The sequence below is a fragment of the Acartia tonsa genome, chromosome 1 (assembly GCF_053477335.1).
Source record: "Acartia tonsa isolate MP-2025a chromosome 1, ASM5347733v1, whole genome shotgun sequence".
In the NCBI taxonomy this organism is placed as follows: Eukaryota; Metazoa; Arthropoda; class Copepoda; order Calanoida; family Acartiidae; genus Acartia; species Acartia tonsa.
The window spans coordinates 3378845-3400778 of NC_137260.1; the positions used below are offsets into that span (position 1 = coordinate 3378845).

General features: G+C 33.3%; 2 protein-coding genes across 2 annotated transcripts; both read left to right on the forward strand.

Annotated features, from left to right (window-relative positions):
* Positions 1 to 1957: 1957 nt before the first annotated feature.
* Positions 1958 to 3390, forward strand: LOC145320431 (uncharacterized). The gene is made up of 2 exons (XM_080162810.1): positions 1958 to 2045; positions 2839 to 3390. The coding sequence occupies exons 1-2, from the start codon at positions 1959 to 1961 to the stop codon at positions 3388 to 3390; spliced, it is 639 nt and encodes a 212-aa protein (XP_080018936.1). The 5' UTR covers position 1958.
* A 700-nt stretch (positions 3391 to 4090) lies between these two features.
* On the forward strand, positions 4091 to 21619 carry LOC145320586 (uncharacterized). The gene is made up of 20 exons (XM_080162823.1): positions 4091 to 4149; positions 4588 to 4710; positions 5244 to 5353; positions 6619 to 6742; positions 7116 to 7811; positions 8283 to 8455; positions 9322 to 9398; positions 9951 to 10055; positions 11778 to 11820; positions 13190 to 13336; positions 13681 to 13776; positions 14142 to 14220; positions 16635 to 16799; positions 17375 to 17482; positions 18109 to 18318; positions 18647 to 18740; positions 19868 to 19918; positions 20261 to 20444; positions 20715 to 20845; positions 21508 to 21619. The coding sequence occupies exons 2-20, from the start codon at positions 4689 to 4691 to the stop codon at positions 21617 to 21619; spliced, it is 2727 nt and encodes a 908-aa protein (XP_080018949.1). The 5' UTR covers positions 4091 to 4149; positions 4588 to 4688.
* The last annotated feature ends 315 nt before the right edge of the window (positions 21620 to 21934 follow it).

Here is a 21934-nt window from a genome sequence, read left to right on the forward strand (position 1 = left end):
CAGGTATTAGTTATTTATCTCACCGTATTGTAGACAGCTTTCCACGGATATTAAAATTAAAACCTCGATGCTATACATGATATTTCAGTTGTGCTGAGAACCGGTTCTAAACCAGTGGATAATATTCGGTTTCGAAGCCATACTGAAAATATTATACCTGAAATTGAACCTCATGTTCACAGGTGACTACAATTTCTAGTGTGGCTGTGAAACTGATTAATATCAGCTGGATTAGAACCGCTTCTCAGCCATACTAAAAAATCATGTTAGCATCGAATTACAGACAGTTTTCTACGAATGTTAAAATGAAAATCATTAAATCAATACTAGTTTTGTTAGACCGAGCATTCGGCCCCTCGGGACTAAGTGAACTGGTTTTAACATATTAATTTTTCATTTTAATATCTGCGTGAAGGCTGTCTTAAAATTGTTTACTTTTGCTTATGGGCTTTCTCTAAAAGTGCCTATTGAACACTAATCCTTCGGCCCTCCACTTGGTCTCCCAATGTCTAAACCAAGTGTCTATATCGTAGGTGCCCCATCCCCTTATTTTTATTTATTTCAAATAAGGGGTTACTTTGCTGTACTAGGCACTTTGAGTGAAACCGCCACTAATTTGTAGCTTTGACATGTGGAAAGTTAGGCCACAAATTTAAAAACTTATTTAGTTATAGTTTAATATATTTTCCAGCATGTCTTCGAAACCGATTAATATCCGCTGGATTAGAAAAGGTTCTAAGCCATGCTGAAAAATCATGTATCGTATTCAGTTTTCTACGAATATAAAAATGTACAGTCATAGGATTAAAACCAGTTTTTAGCCCGTGCCTTCGACATCTCGGGGCTAACAAAACAAGTTTCTAATCTTAATCTTTAATAATCGATATTTTTTATATCCGCGGAAAGCTGCTTATAATACGAAGCGATAAATAACTATTTTTTGTTTTCTAGACAAAAGACACGTAAACAACAACGCAATGTTAGATTCCAACAACGAGCTAGTAGAGTCAATCAATCTAGGAATAACAGTGTTATCAGCATTAAGAGAAAATAGAATAATTTTAATTTAACAGTGTGTATTTTTAGCTAGGACTTTGATATAAAGTCTTTAAAAGAGTCAATCCTACTCAATTATCTTATTCAAATAAATAAGCCTGTTAGGTATAATTCGTTGAGAGAGGAGGTTAAATGACTCTAAATGACTTTGGTACCCAAGTTGAATTCGTTTCCTCAGTACTCTGAGTGTTTTTATTCAATTCCATTCAGTTATGTGATCATAATTATTAGGAATAAACAATAATTTATCGTCATTTGTCTTATTTCTTAAGATACCTTTGTTTTTTTATATAATTTTGGAACATTGTAAAAATTAAAGTAAAACCTTAGAGGAAGTGGTTAATTAACTATATGTCCCCACCCCTAGGACCTTGTGCCGACTTTTAATTGGATCCTTGAATATCAGCCATTAACATCGGAAATATAAAAACAGCCCAGTCGCTTCAAAAGAGCAGAAACCAATTTACTAGCAGATGAAAATGATCCCCAGTACTTGAGCAATGCAATGTATGGGTTATCTATACTTATACATTTATTATTGTGAACACTGTTAACATTAGGAAGAGTGATACTTCTGAGAGTGAGATTGAAGCAGTAACACAAGCCAGGAATAATTTCATACATATATTTGCAAAACAATTATTATTTTAAAATTCAGTTTGTCTATCCAATAAATCTTTACATGATAAAACATACAAATAACGTGATCCCCCTGTTGGGGACCCTTTTCGTCTGCTAGTAAATTGCTTTCTGCTCTTTTTTAGCAACCTGGCTGTATTAAATTTCCCGATGCTATTGGTTGATTTTCAATGACGCATTTGAAAGTCGGCATAGAGTCCTCTGGGTGGAGAAGCCCTTTTATTCAAGCCCGTTACTTAATGTATGAATAATCAAACAGAAGAATGAGAAGATTCATGCCTAAATTACATCGTCCTAAATTCTTGAAAAACAAGAAATCAACAAAAGACAATGCAACAGCTAATGATCAGGTTTTTTATTTACAGGGTGCTATTTATGATTTGTTATTTATTTTCCAGAAATCTTTGGCTTCGAAACCGATGAATATTAGATGTATTAGAGCCGTTTTTAGGCCATAATAAGAATTCTTTATTGTATCGTATTATAGCCAGTTTTCTTACAGTTTTTTAAGCTATTGATCTATCTCAACCCAAGGCTACTTTATTAAACTAACATCTTTGTACGGGCCAAATATATATTTAAAAAACAAAAGTTTTCATTCACAATCGTCTTGCAAAGGAAAAAAACAAAAATCATTAAATAAACAAAAAAGTCTATTTTTGACAAATCTGAATTATATATTTCATGTTTTTTTCTGTTGATTTAATGAATTGTAGAGATGATTTACTAATAAAAATAAAAATCATAATATTAATAACAGCTTTGTTAGCACGGGCTTAATTTTAATCTCATGCTTTTTCATTTTAATGTTCGCGGAAAGCTGTCTATAAGCGATAAATAACTATTATTCTATATTTGTATTCATAAAAATGTTTGATTTATCTATTAAATAAGGTTTTTTCTTAATTTTGGAATTATTCACCTAAAAGAATGGGTTTTTTTCTTCACATTTTCCCACAAAAAAAACTTACAATTTACATAGAAAGAACTATTATGTTAACTACAGATAAAGTGTGAGGCAAAATTGTTATACCTCAAATGAAAAAAACCTCATCTAATTCAAAATTTACTTAAAAATCCTTGAAAAAAAAATTAGATAATATTTTTTTTAAATCACCCAGTAAATAGAAAAATAAATTGTAGGAAAACAAAGATGAAAATAAAGGAGTAATGAAAACACTAGACAAACATTTACAAAGCTTCCACCAGAAAATGACCAAACTGCAAGTGCCAAAGATGCCAAACCCAATGAAAAGAAACTCAGCCGGGCCGGCACAGCTGCCAACTTTTCCGCAGCCCGAATTCCCCCGAAGTTTAACTTCCTACGGGGCAACCCTGCCCGTCCCGCAGATGCCTGCAAAACGCAGTCTCTCTGTCAATGATATGGACACAAAAAGCGGCGGGGGCAGCAGCAAAGTACCCAAAGTGTTCTTTCAAAAGTCTAAGATTTCAGCATTTTCGCAAAACATGAAAGGCTCCCTGCCTCGCAGCTTCTCGTCGCTGCTGCACTCGCCAGCTGCAGCTGCCAGCGACAAAGAATTTGAGGATGTTCGTTTAAAGGTTGGACAATCAATATTCTATGTGCTTTCAGATTCTGGCGGTCCTGCTGGTGGTGGTTCAGGTCTGCCTAGCCCTCAACTAAATTTCAGGAACAATTTTGATGACAAATTTTCCCCTGTCATAACATGCACGTAAATTCTATATCCATTCACTAGCGACTACGGTTTTAGAGGCCTCTAAGGGCACTTGAGGAGGGATAACCTCAATTTGAATTTGATAACCAAATTTTTTTAAGATTTAAAAAGAACAACTAGTAGAAAATATATTTTTTTTTTGGGGGGGGGGGAGTTTCTCCAGACCACAATTTAATTGCAGGGACAAGTCTAAGCTTTTAAACTTGAACAATCCTACTATGTAAAGTAGTAAGGTTTTTTTGTCTGAAGCTTAAACTACTGAAGTTTTTGGGATTCCTTTTATCACTTACAAAGCTCCTATTATCAAATTGCTTTTAGCTTATTTTTTTAAACAGTTGCTGAAATTAAAGTTACAGATTTGAACACATATAAAGTTTGGGGGGCAATATAGATAAGTGTTCATTGTCCTCTTGCCTCCATGGCCTGGGTGCTCTTCCCTCCATGGCCTGGATGAAAAAATTTGCTTATGTGCAGAGAGTTTACTTTGTTAATTAATATTCATTTGCAATTCTATTTGATATGCTTACTTTAAGAAGCACCAAATAGTGCATATAAAAACTTACGTCATACAATACAAATGACAAATTATGCATGGCCAGTATTGATTTTATGATTGGTCAATTACAATATATACTGTCCTACCATACGTCATTTTTATTGTATTTATATGCTATTTCTTACTTTGAATTCTTGCAAAAAAAAGTCAAATTTGTTCGTTTACTGTACAGAGAGAGTAGTGCCACATTACCAGATGTCCCAGGTAAATAGATATGATATTTCCAGATGATTTATCTAACCCCATTTTTCGTCAAACTTAAAAAGGGATTTTTATCAGACAGTAACCTTTGGTTATTTTTTGTTATATACAGGATATTGGCGATGAATTTTTTTTATGATATAATTTTTAGAAAGCTAACTTTATCCTAAGAAATTTAACAATACATAAATAACTTGCTATATGTTTTGTCATATGCTTCACATTAAACGAGGGAAGAAATTTTTAAACGAATTAATTTACCCAAGAAAAGCTTTATCTTTAAAAATGCGACAATTTATAGCTGACTTATAATGCGAATGAAATGGAAAAATTACCAAGATCTGTAAAATGATTCAACCAATGAGATGTCTTGAATGTACCTTTAGTACTCTCCTATTGGCTGATTTAGACATTTTGACTTTAGAGTATCTCTGTTTGCAGGTACTAGCAGTACATCTGTGCCAGATGGTGCCACCACTCTACACTATCATCACTCCAGCAGCACATCAGCATTTGATTCTAGCACCAGCTGCTATAGTGGCATGAGCTGTGAAGATATTCAAGGCACACTTTTTATTTTCATTCAAACTTTAATACACATTAGGTTGTTTCAACAAATAGAACGGGGTAAAGTAAGAAAAAGAGAAGTTTAGGTTAGGATGACCTCCATCAAAAGTTTGAGCTGAAAAGTATTTTATTTTGAAATTACATTAATGTCACGAGTATAAAGTTTTAAGATTGCTTGTTAATCAGCTCATACCAATAACGAAATTAATTCGGAAGAAAATCACGAAACCTATACGTGTTTTTCAGCTGTCGTTGGGGGGCAACCTATCGTAAAATTGACGATTTCTCCATTTGCCCCCCAAATATTATTTTAGATTTATTTTGCTTGTTGGTTATACCTTATTCCTGTTTGTTAATACTTAAATTTACCAATGACCCAGTATTGGCATGAAAATATTCTTCGTACTTTTTATCACTTTTGGTCAGGTTGGGTTTAGGTTTTATTAGGTTCTGTGAAAGAGCACCTAGCATCTAGATTTAACACGGCAGGCATGCATTTAAGCTAAGATAAAAAAAAGTGTATTGCACAGACTTCCGCGAGGATACAGGAAGTTTAGTACCACCAGATTACAGGCGGTCACTAGCGCCCATAAGTAAATGTAGTGATACTGATTATTATTCGGTTGAAGAGTTGGAACAGGTATATGACAAGAATTTGAAAGAGATTCACAAAGTTATTTATCGCATATTATTTGAAACAGCTTTTTGCGGATAGAAAAATGTACAATTATAAGATTAAACCAGTTAGGCTCGATATGCCGAATTAACGGCTAACAAAACTGGCCTAATATTATGATTTTACATTTTATTATTCATTGAAAATTGTCTATAATATGATACAATACTTGATTTTTCAATATGGCTAAGAATCGATTCTAAGATATCCAGTGGATATTAATATGTTTTGAACTAAACTGAAAAAAAAGTTCAAGATAATTAAAACCAGCGTTGCGGAGCCGTTTGATTTTGGTGCGGCTCCGGCTCCGACCTAAAATCAAGAAAAAACTCGACATATTTTTTTTCCACGTCTATTTTTGACTTTTGAAGGTAAATTTTTGATAAAAATGGACTTGAATGCACATGACAAAACAGAGTTACCAAATTATAATTTATAAAAGAAATTTCTTAATTTATCTAGTCCGGACCCGGAGCCGTTTTTTGACTTAGAGACTTCAAATTTCAAACTTAAGCTTATCTTACATGTCTACATAATGTATTATAATTTCATAAAGATCCGCCGCCGTTTTCCCGCCGACTGCGGCTGCTGGCAGCTGCCAAGTACAGCTGCGGCCGCTGAAATTATATTTTGATATTTCAAATATAAAATTTACATAAAGATAAACATTTTCTGCAAAAAATTTTTATTCTAGCTTCAAAAATAAAAAAATTAAGCCGTTTGAAATTTATAAGTAAAAAATAACCTAAAAACAAAGGTTGTTAAATTAAAGGGTGAAGGAAGCGAAAATTGACCTTGACTTACTTAAGGTCGGATATTCATCACAACACAGGGGACTGGCACAAAATTTTTTAGCCCTCTAGCTCTAATAGGAACTGAGATAATAGGGGGGGGGCGTTGAACCCCCCCCCCCCCCCCCCCGACTGATTAAGGTGCGGCAAGGGGCCCGACTGTAAGGGGTTAAGTACTGTTTTCACCACTTAACAGCATTACTGAACTATTAAAAGATTATTTATATAATAGTTTTTTCTCGCATCGTATCATAAACGGCTTTCTGCGGCACTTCGGGGCTAAAAAAACTGGTTTTAATCTTATAATTGTACATTTTTATTTTCGTAGAAAGCTGGATATGATACGATGCTAGACATAGTTTTTTCGTATGGATGTGAACCGGTTCCTATCCACCGGATTCACATGAATACGAGAATAATTGTTACTTAATTTATCAGGAGGACGAGAAAGTTGATGATACAACTGCAAATAAGGAAACAGTCGAAGATAGCGAATACTCTACTGAGGGTTCTTTAACTGATTTCAACAGTGAAGATTTCAATGAAGAAGATAGAGATATAGGTAATATAGTAATGTTTTTATCGATAGATTTCGATATTTTAAAAGCTTAAGGCAAAACCCTAACAAGATAAATATTGATACCACATTTATTAGTTGTAGCATAAGTTTTTTTTTCAGTATTGATTCGAAACCTATAAATAATAAATATCCGCTGGAATAGAACTGGTTCTTAGCCATCCTCCAAAAATCATGTATAGCATTGTAATACAAACAATTTTCCACGAATATTAAAATGAAAATCATGAAATTAATACCGGGACTTTAATATGATGCGATAAATAACTATTATCTTTCTGACATTTCTTATTTCATTTAAATAAAAGCTCTTTATTGCTGTGGTACTTATTTCATTTGAATCATGATTTTGTTTTAGAACAAACTAATCCTACAATCACCAATAATGATGAATCATTGAGCAGCACTCTCAAGGAAGACATTGATGATGATATCAAAGATTATGAAATAAATGATGATGAAAACACTCAACATATTGATAATATTGATTTGGATCATTTAGATTTCCCTGAAGATATTACAACTAATGAATTAAACCAACAAGAAGTTGATGCTTTAAAAGAAGAGACAGTTGATACAAAAATTGAGACTGTTGATAAATGTGATCATATTGAAGAAACTAATACAATAGAAGCAGAAGCTACTTCTAACAACATACATGAGACTGAGGTTGATAATACTGAATCAAAAGAAAATAAGGAAACAGTAGACAAAGAAATTGTTCTAGATACTCCCATTAAAGACATTAATGAACAAATTGATATAGATAAACAAATTGATTCTGATAAAAATATTGAACTTGAAGCAAGTGATAAAGAAATAGAATCTGAAAACATAGTTGAAACTACAAGTAATACAGCTGTTGATGAGCCTGAGATTTTGAAAGAATTGGGTGAAAATCCTAATGAGAAAAGTGATCTTCATCTTGATACAGAAATAGATGCTGAAGTGAATGAAAGTGGAGAGTTAGTGCATGCTGAAGTTGCTAATGTAGAAAGTGAATTGGATGATAAAGAAGAATCTTCAGAAGAACCGTTGGGATATTTTAAAGCAGGTAAAGATTTTATCAACTTCTTGCCGAAATTCAGAACAATCTGAATCATTCACATAAGATTTGATTTTATCTTTCTTTAGGATATATGAGATTGATTTAGCACCTTTTAATGTAATTCAGTTAAGCTTTATATTGGAACTGCCAAGAGAAGATGATTAAAGTCCTTCCACAGATTATGACGTCATGCGATAAAATAACCAATGAGAGGCTAGCATAAATTTTACCATATAGGTCAATTACAGTGTATACTGGCGTCTCATTGGCTATTCTATCGTATGACGTCATAATCTGTGGAGGGAATTTAATCATCTTACTGCTAAGATGTATGTTACTTGCAAATTGCCAAACCAAAGTGATTTTTTATATCATAATTTTATTGATACTAATACTTAAGTTGGTTATGATTAACCGTATGAGCCCTATAGGCACAGGAGAGAAATAGGCTTTTCTGTGTAAATCTATTTTTTTTAGAAAATAATTTGTTTGGGAGCAGTTCAAGCCTAAGAAGCCTTCCCAACCTATCAGAAATGACACGACCTGGAAAAAGTAGTAAGAGATTTTCTGGCTCCACAGATGGTCTGGAGGTACTAGGGTACGAGTCCCAAAATCTCAAGCTGTACGCCTCACATCCTGATTTATACCAGGTAAAGTTTTTTTTAAAACAATTATTACAATGGGAATAGTAGCTTTCGCAATATTGCATAACATTTGGAGCTAGCTTCCAGTCAAATGCGCTTATTAGGTCTAACTGTTCTTTATGTTGAACAAACCCATAGTACAATTAAAAGCATATTTAAAAACAGTTTGACCTAATGAATATTGAAAAGCGTTTTTTTTTAATTAATAAGCTATTAGTAGTTGTAGTATTGATAATGTTGTCGATGTAAATATCAGACAAGTAAGCAATAAGATATTAGACATGAACACTTTATTTGTGTAATACAGTCAAAATGAAACTATGAAATTGTAAGTAAAACTTAAGAGAGAGGGGACCATGGGCTGTTTAGTGTTTATTACATAAGTCCCCAAAGTTTTATAATAACGTTTTCTTATTCGTTAGCTCAACAACTTTTGGGACTTTTAGTGAATTTTGATACATTAAGTTTAGTACTCTAACGTTTCAACCACTTATTTTAATCTACAGAAGGGGTAATTTTGTGTATCATTATTTGGGATGTACCGGAATTTATCGCCCATTGTCTTATCCCTTCATATCCTTGAAGTAAAACCTTGTTTCTAGTTAAATTTTATTTCTCGTATTCATTCGAATCCGGTGGATAGGAACCGGTTCTCATCCATACGAAAAAACTATGTCTAGCATCGTATTATATCCAGCTTTCTACGAATATAAAAATGTACAATCATAAGATTAAAACCAGTTTTTTTAGACCGTGCCTTCGGCACCTCGGGGCTAAAAAACTGATTTTATTCTAATTTATTGTACATTCTATATCCACGGAAAGCCGTTTATAATACGATGCGAGAAATAACTATTACTTCTTTCTTAAAGTATGGAAGAGGAGAAAAACAAAAAGAGCCCAAGAAGGGACTTAGATACTCTTTAAAGAAGTTGAAACTGTTTTTCAGGTAAGAATAGTTATTTATCACATCATTTTACAGACAGCTTTATTAAAATGAAATTTTTTTGTACGAGAACCAGTTTTGTTATCTCTAAGAGAAGCCGCAGTCCCGGGCTAACAAAATTGGTGCTAATTTTATTATTCTTATTTTAATACTATAGGAGGGGAGGGGATTAAGTAACCAAGGTGGATGGTGGGTATTGTTTTTTTTATTTTAGTCCAATGCAAGTTTCACTTTATTAGAGAACATAAAAAATCTTGTGTAACATTCAAGTTATTATAAAGGGTGTTAAAAAAATAACCGATCGCTCAAAATTTGAACCACCATAAGTACTTCAAATCTTGGAGATAGACCCCATAATGTTTAGAGTTTTGATGGGGCATGTTAAAGACCTTTCTTTAGACACCTTAACAAGGTTTCTAACTCAATCTTAGCCAATTTGGCATAAAAAAGACATTCCAATCCAACTTTGAGGCATGACGGCTCTGTCTATTCCTAGTTCTTGATAATTGCCAGGTCTCTTTATATCTTTATATCCATTTTCTTAAATAATTGTAGATCCAACCCAAAGTTGACAGAATCGTCTGTATACAGAGATGCAGAGCTAAATGGAATTATTCAACCACAAGAGACTACAGTCAATAATCCTTTGTTTATACCTAGGTAACTATCAATTTGTTTCTTTAAAAATAGCGACTACGCCCCTAGAGGCCTCTAGGGACATTTAAAATGTTTTCTTTTCTATCTATGTTAAGATCAGCTGTTTACCAAAAATATCTTTATACATATATCTCCTTGGGAGGGTAGGTAGAGGTACCCTTTCTCCCAAATAGCTAAAAAAACCTTAACAGGAAGTATGAGAAGCTATCCTGTTAAGGAGAACCCAATCGGTTCAGCGGTTAGCGAAGTACAGACACACAGACAAACACACATCCTGTCACTTTATTATAAGGATAACGGTTTTCTGTTCTTTAACATGATGACATAATAAATGTGAAAATATTATCATCACTAAAATAAATGAATAAATAAATATTCATGTGAAGCACACAAAGATTTTCCAAGATGTTTGGCAAGTTTTTTAACTTGTAGAGTACTACAGGCATCTAAAGGGATAAGACAATGGCCGAAAATATTATGTGTTTTATCAATGAACCTAGTAATAGTGTCTAACTTTTTATCTGTGTGACGTAACAAAAATCCATCTCTTTTTTAGGGGTTTCCTTTCCCACCTCCCCTCTCATCCTTCGATTTTTGTTTCGTCACAAAGATAAAAAGTTAAACACTATTACTAGGTTCAATATATATATATATACAGAATTACCTCTTCTGTAGATTACAAATACGTTTGGACATCTCAACTAAATGAATCAACCAATTAAAATTCATTAAAAGCCCCCAAAGTTGTTAAGCAAACGAATAAGAAATTGTTATTACATACTTTGAGGACTATTGCATTGAACAGCCCAATGTCCCCTCCCTCCCTGTATTTTTTACAATGTGGAGTACTAACATACAATATGTAGATACATGTATATGAAGCCATGTTTCTTTATGTGGCTTAATAAAAGCTAAAATTTTATTTTTAAAATAGACATTTGAAATAATATAAAACAAGGATGACAAAATCCATAAGTAGCGAAGCTCAAAAATTATTAATAGACATCTGGGAAAAATTATTTATAGAGCAAAAACGTAAAAATCTAGGAATCGATCTAGCACCCCAACCAATAAAGGCATCTTAGTAAAACTTGATGGAAATATGTAGAGTTTGAATTTTTTTAATCCCTGAAAGTTCCAGCCATTCATCTTGAACAGGAATTGAGAAAATTACAAAAATCTAGGAATCGATCTAGCACCCCAATTAATAGACAGGCGAACAAAACAATATATAGGTTAGATGAGCATATGTCTTAGTAATTTTCACTAAAAATTTCAGCTGTCTATCTCTAATAGGAGCCGAGAAAATCACGTTTCCCTAATAGCGTTACTGACTGACTGACTGACGGACGGACAGACAACGTGAATTATAGAGTAGCTTCGTTACTAAGAATTATAGAGTAGCTTCGCTACTAATAAGCAATTGAGAAAACAGTTTGATAACTAGAGAGAGGGAGGGGATATTGGACTGTAATTTCAGTAGTACCCAAAGTTTTATAACCATATTATCTTATTAATTCATCAACTATTTCATATGTATGACTCTGAATGGAATCACAAAATAATGTATAAAGCTAAAAGTAACTGAGCAGTATAAGTTAATATATCTGGACAAAAAGACAGAAATTTCTTTTGCTATTTGTAAGCCACATAGTTTTGAATTTACTTTTACTGTGCGTTGCATTGGTAAGGATTCATTTGGTTCATTTTGAAATTTGTTTTTAGTCCTGAAGAAGAGCTGGCCGCTGATCAGTCGGGAGTTTTCCAGGTATGAATAGTTTTATCTACAAATAGTCTAGACTTTTTATCATATTCTTTAATACATATAATATAGATGTTTTTGACTGAAGCTTAACCCTTACAGATCGGGGGGGGGGGGGGGGTCATATTGACCCCCCCCCCCTCTATTTTTTCAATGTCATTTTTTTTGTAGGTAAGATAGAGAGTTGTGACTTCATGACTTTTTAAGTTTAGTAATTATACGTTGGCAAGAGTTGATTTTATTAGGATATCTGGTCTGTGTCGGTCGTGGTGTCCGGTCAAAGCCGGTTGGGTAGCACCAAAATTTTTAAAAAATCTAAATAATTCTTAATTTCTACATTATGACTTTGTATATAAGATAGAAACCTAAAATTTTTTTGTTGAATACTGCGATATCAATGACCTTATGAGAAAAGTGGTGTTATGACCATTTGACCGCACCCTGACCGACTTTATGACCGATTTTTGTCCGGCTTTTACTACAGACATATATCATGAATATCGTGGCTTCTATTACAGCTAGAGACCTATACATTTTTTTGGTAAATCCTTGAGCAATAATAAACAGATAAAAATATTAATTGGCGCCACCAACCGCCGTTTTACCGCCGTAACCGCCGAAAATGGCGGTTTCCGTTATTTGCCGTTTTTTGGCAATGATCAGAAAAAGTAATTTTTTTGTTATGAAAAATAAAAGTTCGTCCTAAAATTTGGTCATCCTAGCTGCAAAATTGGCCGCTCTACAGCTGTTTTAAAATTTAGCGGCTGGCCGCTAAAAAGCGGCTAAGGAGCGGCCTGACTGCTATGACTAGAAAAAGTAATTTTCTCTAAAAATACACATGAACCATCAGAAAAAAATTTTACGTCTTTATCTGTAACAGAAGCCGAGATAGAGGGGGGGGTCAATATGACCCCCCCCCCCCGATCTATTAAGGTGGGAATAGGGGCCCGATCTGTAAGGGTTAATATTTCAAAAACTTCTAAAACGATTGGACTTTCCGTTTTAGGGAAGATACATTTAGTTTCCGGGATAGTTTTAGGCTATTTTGTTTCAGAAATAATTTAGAATATTTTTCTGTTCTTGTCTACCTGTTCAAACACATGCAAAGCCCCTAAAGGCTAGGGAGCATTCGCTAGTATTATAAATTTATTTTTTTTGGAGGGGGAGAAGGTGATTATTTTAAAGTGAAGCTTTTTATAGGTCCCATGAAGTTTTTTCTAATTTGGGGTGAATTTACACTTTTAAGAGAAACCCCTATAGAAAAAATCGTATACTTTTTATTTGTTTTTATTTTGGACTGATTATACTACTTTTTTATTGACTTATATAAAATTTTGGTTTATATCACAATACTTACATTATAACTTCATTTTAGGAACATTTCAATGATAATCAGAACAATGCTAATGAATCTGAAACAGTGACTCCTGACAATCCAGAAAATCCTCCAGTTGATAAAGAAAATCTGGGAGAAAATACTGATTATAAAGAAATTAAACAAAAAGAGGACAATAATAAAAAGGTAAAAGAGATTTATACTAAATTATTTATTTTAAACAAAATATAATAAAAAGCCAAAAACTGCAATTGTTTTGGTGGTTTCCTTCAAAGTGCATTACCGCGCTTCCCTTTCTTAAAAAAATTAAAAATATGGGATTTTTATTTTAGTTTATTATTGCTTTAGGTCAGGTTAGGTTAGATTATATTTAAGTACTAGGTAGACCTGCAGGGTAAGTTCACGGAAGGTATAGGCCCTGCAGGGTTAGGCGATGCCACTTTGAGGTAAAGAACCATTCCTTTCCTAAGGCCTTTTAAGATCAAGGGCAACAATAATTTCAAAAATTATAGTTCATTTATTTATTTTAGGAAAATATAAAAACTTGTGAGAAACCTAAACCTGGTGTAACTGATTTCCAGACCGACAAGGAAGAGAACTATGTGAGGGTGAAAAAACTAATACAGGTATTGAATCTATAAATATAGATGTATAACTAAACAACTACCCCTTGTTGGGGACCTTTTTCATCTGCTACAAAATAGATTTCTGGTATTATGTAGCGGCTGTATTGATATTCCAATGGTTGATTTTCAAAGAACCAATTGAAAGTCGGCCCAGGGTCCTCGGGCGATGGGGACATACAGTTATTAAACCCCTTTCCCCTCTATTATTTTACTCTAATATTTAGGTTGAGAATCTTAATGCCACCTGTGACGTCATAAAAATCCATCTCTTTTTTGGGGGTTTCCTTTCCCACTTCTCCTCTCATCCTTCCTTTTGAGACTTATTCTTATGACGTCACACGTGACATTTCAGGCTTTTCCTTTAGGTGGAGAAAATTGATGGGAAAATAGAGGTGATTGTTCCGGCGCTGGACTCGGATTCTGAACGGCACAAGTCTATTCCAGGTACATTATTAGTCAGGGAGGGGGGGGGGGGCATTGGGGTGTTTATTACACTAGTCCCCAAAGTGTCATAATAACGTTTTCTTTTACGTTGCCTCAGAAATTTTGGGGATTTTTGTCCAATTTTGATTGGTTAGTTCATTCAGTTAAGTGTCCAAACGTTTTAACTACTAATAAATTGCAATCTACAGAAGGGGTAATTTTGTGTATCATCATTGTGGATGTATATCAATATATCTGCCATTGTCTTATCCCTTTAGATCCCTGATCTTCTTTTTTACTAGTTTTTATTTTTTTGTTTTTCATTAAAATTAAATGCTTTGATAAATTAGTCAAAACAGTTCATGCTTTAAAGTCTAACTTGTTAACTCGTACTAAACAACATTGAGCATTAGGTGCTTTAACTTAAAGTACTTATTGAGCACTTACCAAACCCCCTCAATCTTGTAAACTTATTATATCTTTGTATCATTTAATATTTAATCATTTGATAATAAAGAAAAATTAGGGCAAATAAGATTATTCAGATAATAAATAGCAACATATAAGTTTCTTGAATTGCATTTTAAACCCAATTTTACCATACAAAGTGAAGTTAATTCATTTGTAAATTTTAAGATTTGTCTTAATTTATTTGTGTTCAAAATCAAAAATAATTTATGATTTAAAAAGGAAATAGAAATAGAAATACAATTATTTGTTTAATTTAAGATGAAATTCAAAGAAACCTTTCAACCCGGCGCCCGGCGGATTATATTGCAACTTTATCAAACTTTTTATGGTTTCAAACAATATATTTTAATTTTGGAATTCAAGCCAATGATATCAATATTTGGTTTTGATTTCATGTTATTGCTTCCAAATTTATTTGCCTAGTACATCCTATACAGAAACTGATTATCCATATACTTGCAGCCTCTAGGGGCAATTAGGGTGAGAGGGCGAAACTTAATTATCAATTTTTTTTCTAAGAGTCTTAAAAGCTATTGATCCAACTCAACCCAAGACTACTTTATCAAACTAACATCTTTGTACAGGCCATATATATATTTCAATAACTAAGGTTATCATTCTCAATCGTCCTGTAAAGGAAAACAACACAAATCAGTAAATAATACATACAAAAAGTATATTTTTTAAGAATCTGAATAAGATATTTAACGTTTCTTTTTTTCTTTTTGATTTAATGAATTGTAGAGATGCATCGCATCTTTGTAAAAGGTTATGTAATTAAAAATGCTGTTAAAATTAAATTTTCATAATTCATAATAATAAAAACAAATACCTATAAACGTTTTTTTTTGACATTTCAACATATTTACACTCCCGCTACATATCTATTTATGGTCTAACAGCAGGCCAATACAAAATAAACAAAAAAACAGCTGAAAGAAAGGGTTGAAGATTTTGAATGGGCGTAGCAAGAGGGGATTGTGGTGTGGTTGTTATTTTTATTTCTTTGTTCTAAGAGAAAAAGTAAAAAAATGGGGGCAATTTCTCATGGGAGGGTTATGGAAAATTCCCAAAAATAGCTTTAAACCTTCTCTAGATCTATGAAATGCTACATTCTAAAGGAGAACCATATCAGTTTCATGATTAGCGATATTTTGTATATTTACAGACAGACACACACAGATACATCCTGTTACTTTAAGGATGGAATAGTAAGTTAATCCAGGAGAACTGACAGATTCAGACCAGGTATCTTGGAACTGGTCTAACCATCCTGACTATATTTATTTCAGGAGAACTGACAGATTCAGACCAGGTATCTTGGAACTGGTCTAACCATCCTGACTCTATTTATTTCAGGAGAACTGACAGATTCAGACTTGGTATCTTGGAACTGGTCTAACCATACTGACTATATTTATTCCAGGAGAACTGACAGATTCAGACCTGGTATCTTGGAACTGGTCTAACCATCCTGACTCTATTTATTTCAGGAGAACTGACAGATTCAGACTTGGTATCTTGGAACTGGTCTAACCATCCTGACTATATTTATTCCAGGAGAACTGACAGATTCAGACCAGGTATCTTGGAACTGGTCTAACCATCCTGACTCTATTTATTTCAGGAGAACTGACAGATTCAGACTTGGTATCTTGGAACTGGTCTAACCATCCTGACTATATTTATTCCAGGAGAACTGACAGATTCAGACTTGGTATCTTGTAACTAGTCTAACCATCCTGACTATATTTATTCCAGGAGAACTGACAGATTCAGACCTGGTATCTTGGAACTGGTCTAACTATACTGACTCTATTTATTTCAGGAGAACTGACAGATTCAGACCAGGTATCTTGGAACTGGTCTAACCATCCTGACTATATTTATTCCAGGAGAACTGACAGATTCAGACCTGGTATCTTGGAACTGGTCTAACCATCCTGACTATATATTTGTTTCAGGAGAACTGACAGATTCAGATCTGGTATCTTGGAACTGGTCTAACCATCCTGACTCTATATCTGACCAAGATGAAAATGATGGAGAGGGTAGCAAAATAGCAAATAGCAAGATAGCAAGTCTAGAAGAGGAAGATCAAGCTGCAACTAACAGATTTTCAGTAGCAGGTAGACATAATCTATACTATGAAAAATCATGACTTATTCCTTCAATGAGCCGGCACTGAAACCCTCCACCTAACTGAAAAAAAAGTAGGAAGGGGGGGGGGGGTCAGTGTTTAAATACTCCATCACACTAAAAATAAAAAATTGCATTAATTAAAGATTATAATTGCCTACATGTAAAAACATTTGAAAGTGCTTCATCTTATGTAAAATTTCAAAACAAATGCCATCATTCTTTAAATAATTATGAATAGTTTTTTGTTTTCAAACTGTACATTAATTAGAGAATTTTATTATGTAATTTTGATAATTGATTTACTATTACTTGGATCTTACACCAGATTATCATGTACTCTAATAAAGAGAAACTTATAGCAGGCTAAAATATCGATCTACCCCATCCGCTTCCTTTACCCCATCCCCTTCTCTTTTGCTGGATGAACGAATTGGCTAATAAGTGATATTCACGCTAGCAGCCTAAATTTATGACACTTTTTCCCCCAGTCATAACATCCACGTATATTCTACATCCATTGGTTTGATATTTATTTTTCTTAACTAATTTTCTTTTGTAGCAGGAGCAGTAAACAAATTTGATGTGATTGCTGACGTCATTGAAGTTTGTGATGAATCTACACAGATAATTGATCCTAATATCAACTTTAGAAAAAGAAATTTAATTGAAGGTAATATATTGAAAAATAGGATTTTGAATTTTGTTTAAATATTCTTTAGTGTGCAATTATGTGTTGGTTATATAACCTTTATAAAGTTATTTTGCCGATTTAGTCATATATTACAAGCGGCTGCGCTCAGAGCATCTAAGAGTTATGTATTCAAAGAAGTAGGAAAAGTAGTAAAATATCTAAAACAAAACTTAGATATAAAAATTAAATAGCTTAAAACCATCCATAAAATAGAGAACTCAATCAGTTCAGTAGTTATTGAAATCGTAAGCTAGAGACAAAAAAACTTTACTACTTTATATAATAGTACTAGCGGCTTCGCCCCTAGCCTCTAGGGGCTTTGCCCCAAGAGGTTTAATCAAACCAATTTTTCGTATTTTAGATTTAAAAGAAATTTTTTTTTTTAAATTGGGGGGGGGTAATTTTCATTTTTGGGGGGGTTGGGGGTGTCTCACCTCCCTAAGAAAATAATCATAAACATTCCCGGGACCTATGAGAAGCTACCCTGTAAAGGAGAACCCGATCGGTTCAGCGGTTAGCGAGATCCTTCGCTACAAACAGACAGACAGACAAACAAACAAACAGACATCGTTCTCCTTTGTATTATAGATATGTTATTTATGTAGGCGATTGTGTTGAGATTTCCAACAGTTTCCGCTACAAACCCTCAGATCAGACTGACTATATTGGCATCCAACATACTAAAGAGGATAAAATCAATATCCCCACAATCATTCTGAAAGACGATAAGGAACAAACCATCATTTTGAATCAAGACCCCAAAGTGGAGGATAACTTCAAAGTGGATGGGAAAAGTTCCCAAAGTTGTGGTCCTTATGAAGGGAAGCTTTTTATAGTGCCTATAACTTATGACGTCATACTGGCCTACCATTGGTCAATGTAAATGAATACTGGTCTACTATTGGTCAAATAAAATGTAAACTAGTCTACCATTGGTCAATTAAAATCTATACTTGCCTGCCATTGGTAATTTAGTCTGTGTAATGGCCTGCCATTGGTCATTTAAAATATATACTGGTCTACTGCATTGGTCATTTAAAATGTATACTTGCCTGATATGGGTAATTTAGTCTGTGTAATGGCCTATCATTGGTCATTTGTATTGTATGACGTAATTTTTTATGGGCACTATAATAAGCTTCAATGAAGGAGTGAGGGTGGAGAGTCCTGGGTCGAGCGAGTGCAAAAGAAAAAGTTTGAGTACTTGCTACAGAGAAAAGAAAATGGCGGAAACTAGGTAAGATTTTTTCAGTATTGCTTCGAAACCGGTTAATATATGCTGGATTACAACTGGTTTGTAACCATTCTGAATAATCATAGCATCGTATTGCCGACAATTTTCGACGAATATTAAAATAAAATTCTTCTTCTTGTAGCTCAAAAAAGATTCACTTTATGGTTTTTTTTTAATATTCTTGGAATATTGTATGTAATACAATGCTCATTATAAAATTGATTTCAGTTTAATTAGATCCGTTGTTTTTAAGATTATAATTTTTCATTCTCACATAAACGACCCCTGAAATAGTGGATGTAAATATTCTTTTTTTCTCTCCGAGGTAGTCATTTTTTCCCCGGTATCATTTTTTATCATTTATTCCCTCGGGCAAAAAATATATATTTCTAAACAAAAACTGGATAGGAATACCCCATTTTAATATCCACAGAAAGCTGTCTGTCTATGATAGCATGTAAATAATAACTATTCTAAAAATCGTTTAAAAGGATAATAAATGTCATGTTAAAACTGGTATAGTGGAAAGGATAAAATATTTTTTTTATATAAACAGACACAACTTAATTATAAAGTAATTGTGCTGTTTAAAAAAAAACAAAAAAAATATATAAATAAATTATATTTTGCATGCATTTATTAATAAATTAATCACTTCTCTCAAGGTACAAAGTTTAAATGACTTATAATTCTTTTTTTAAATATAGCATTTTACATACACACCTTAATTATAAAGTAGATGTGCTTTGTAATTATCAAAACTAAAAAATAAATAAGTTATTATTCTGTATGCATTTTGTCAATACAAAATTTCAATTCAAATTTATTAATAAATTATTCAGTTTTGTAAAGGTACAAAACTAAAAAGTTGATGGAATATTTTCTTAATCAGTACATTGATTAATTCATGATTTTATCAGGGCTCGGCAGCCGCGTATAAGCCTCAGACACATGTTATAAATTTAAAATTCAGCTGGATGTCTAAACCTGTTCCTAAACAGACAATACATCTTTTCGCAATTATTTTTTTTGCACACAAGCGGGTTTGAATTTGATGCTTAAGCGCGGCTGCCGAGCCCTTGATTTTATCATCAACAAAAACATATATCATAATATTTTTTTCATTACAGGAAAACAAATTTGGATAGAGAAGATTCTGCATCAGTTGAAGACTTTGAAAGGTTATAACATTTCATAATTTACAGTCCAATGCCCCTCCCTGTGGAAAATAAAAATGAACATCTCATTTCTGATAGCATTTCAATAATCGATATGATATTACTTGGATGTTGCACCAGATTCTCATGTACTCTAATACTCGCAGCTGGCTAAGATAACGGAACCCTCCATCCAACCTTCTTGCCCGATCCCCTCCCTTTCTACTTTATTAAATAACTTACCAATAAATGGGGTCCATTGTAGCAACCTAAATTGAAGACAAATTTTCCCCTGTCAATATATCCACGTATTCTATATCCATTATTTCAACACAACAAAAGTAACATTTATTCTTTATTTATTAGGCTTGAGATGCAAATATTAGCTGAAGAAAATCCGCAACTGCTTGGGTCATCCCCACCACGTGGAGAACAGCTGTTACTGGATCAGCTGACGGGTGGAGGTAATCAGCTATCACTTGATCATCTATCAGATTCAAGAACTGAGGAATCACTCTCAGATGCCAGGCGTAAGAAGAAATCTGAAAAGGTAGTAAATTATCGTTATTCTTCCATAGATTTTAAAAACAAACTTATTTTAAAAAGGATTAAAGGTAGTCTAGAATATACCAGCGTAGAACAGGCGACATCCATAAGTTTACACAAAGAATTGTTTTAACTAATTTTGCTAAAATTTAGTGTCTTGCAAATTTTGCTAGGCTTCTAAAAATGAGTTCCTTTTTCCCCATTTTTTTGCCTCTAAATAGCGCTGCACATAATAAACTTTTATTTTTTTGTGTAAAACTTTACAAATATTTAGGTTGAAATTCCAGAAGAGGAGGCAGTCATATCCGGACCTCTGACTGTTTCCATCACATTGGATGGCAATGGATGGAAGAGAAGGTTTATTTCCATTGCTGGACAACATCTCTATATTTGGACCAGTCACAGGTATATCACGATGCATTGCAGGGATCTTAAGGGATAAGACAATGTTAATACACATAGTTATCCCTTCTGTAGATTACAATTTGTGTTTTAAACGTTTGGATATCAATTTTAAAAAACAAACCAATCAAAATCCGTTAGTAGTCCCCAAAGTTGTTAAGCAACCTTATAAAACTTTGGAGACTAGTGAAATATACAACTCATTGTCCCCAATCTCTCTGCATCTATTAGTAGTAAAGATACTAAAAACATTATTTTGTAAGTCATACTGTCCTTGAATGGATGAAGAGATTAAAAGTTGTACAAAAAATGATAATACATTGGGACAATTATAATATAACAGCGGCTACGCCCCCTAGAGGCCTCTAGGTGCACTTAAAATGCATTGCAATTTAAATTTTATTATTGTAAGGAAAAGGGGAAAAATGAGGAGGGTATTTTTTAAGGAACGATTTCAATGGGAGGTTAAAAAATAAAAATTGTTATGAACTTTCCCAGGACCGGTGAGAAGTTATATTGTAAATGAGAACAGAAATACATCCTTTTCCTTTATAAATGGATTAATAATCCCAGTTAGCATTTCTTTGATAAAAAGAAGATAATTTTTACATTTAACTTTGGATCCTTTTCAAATTTTTTTGCAACAATCTGTTCAATCTGTTTAGAGCACGTTGTCCTACAGCAAGGCTGAAGCTGAGAGGTTTAAGCTTAGAGTCATTGGATAGAAATAACAAAATTCCACCTCTGCTTATTCTAAACAAGGAAATCAATCAATGAAATAAAAATTAAGGGGACCATGAAAAAGTAAATGATCTTCTCACCATGCTTTAGAATGTTAAGGGATTTTTTTTTATTTTCTTGCGGCTACACCCCTTGAGGGACACTTGGGGGGGGGGGTGGTGATAGGGGGATTGACTTCTACAACCCAACTTTTTATTTATGATTTTAAAGAAAAAGTAAAACAACAAATTTTGGGGGGGAGATAATTTTTTCAAGGGTGATTTGTCTTTTGAGGGTGATGGTACCATCCCCCAAAATAGTTATAAAAGGACTTACGTAAAGCTATCCTGTAAAGGAGATCCATATCGGTTC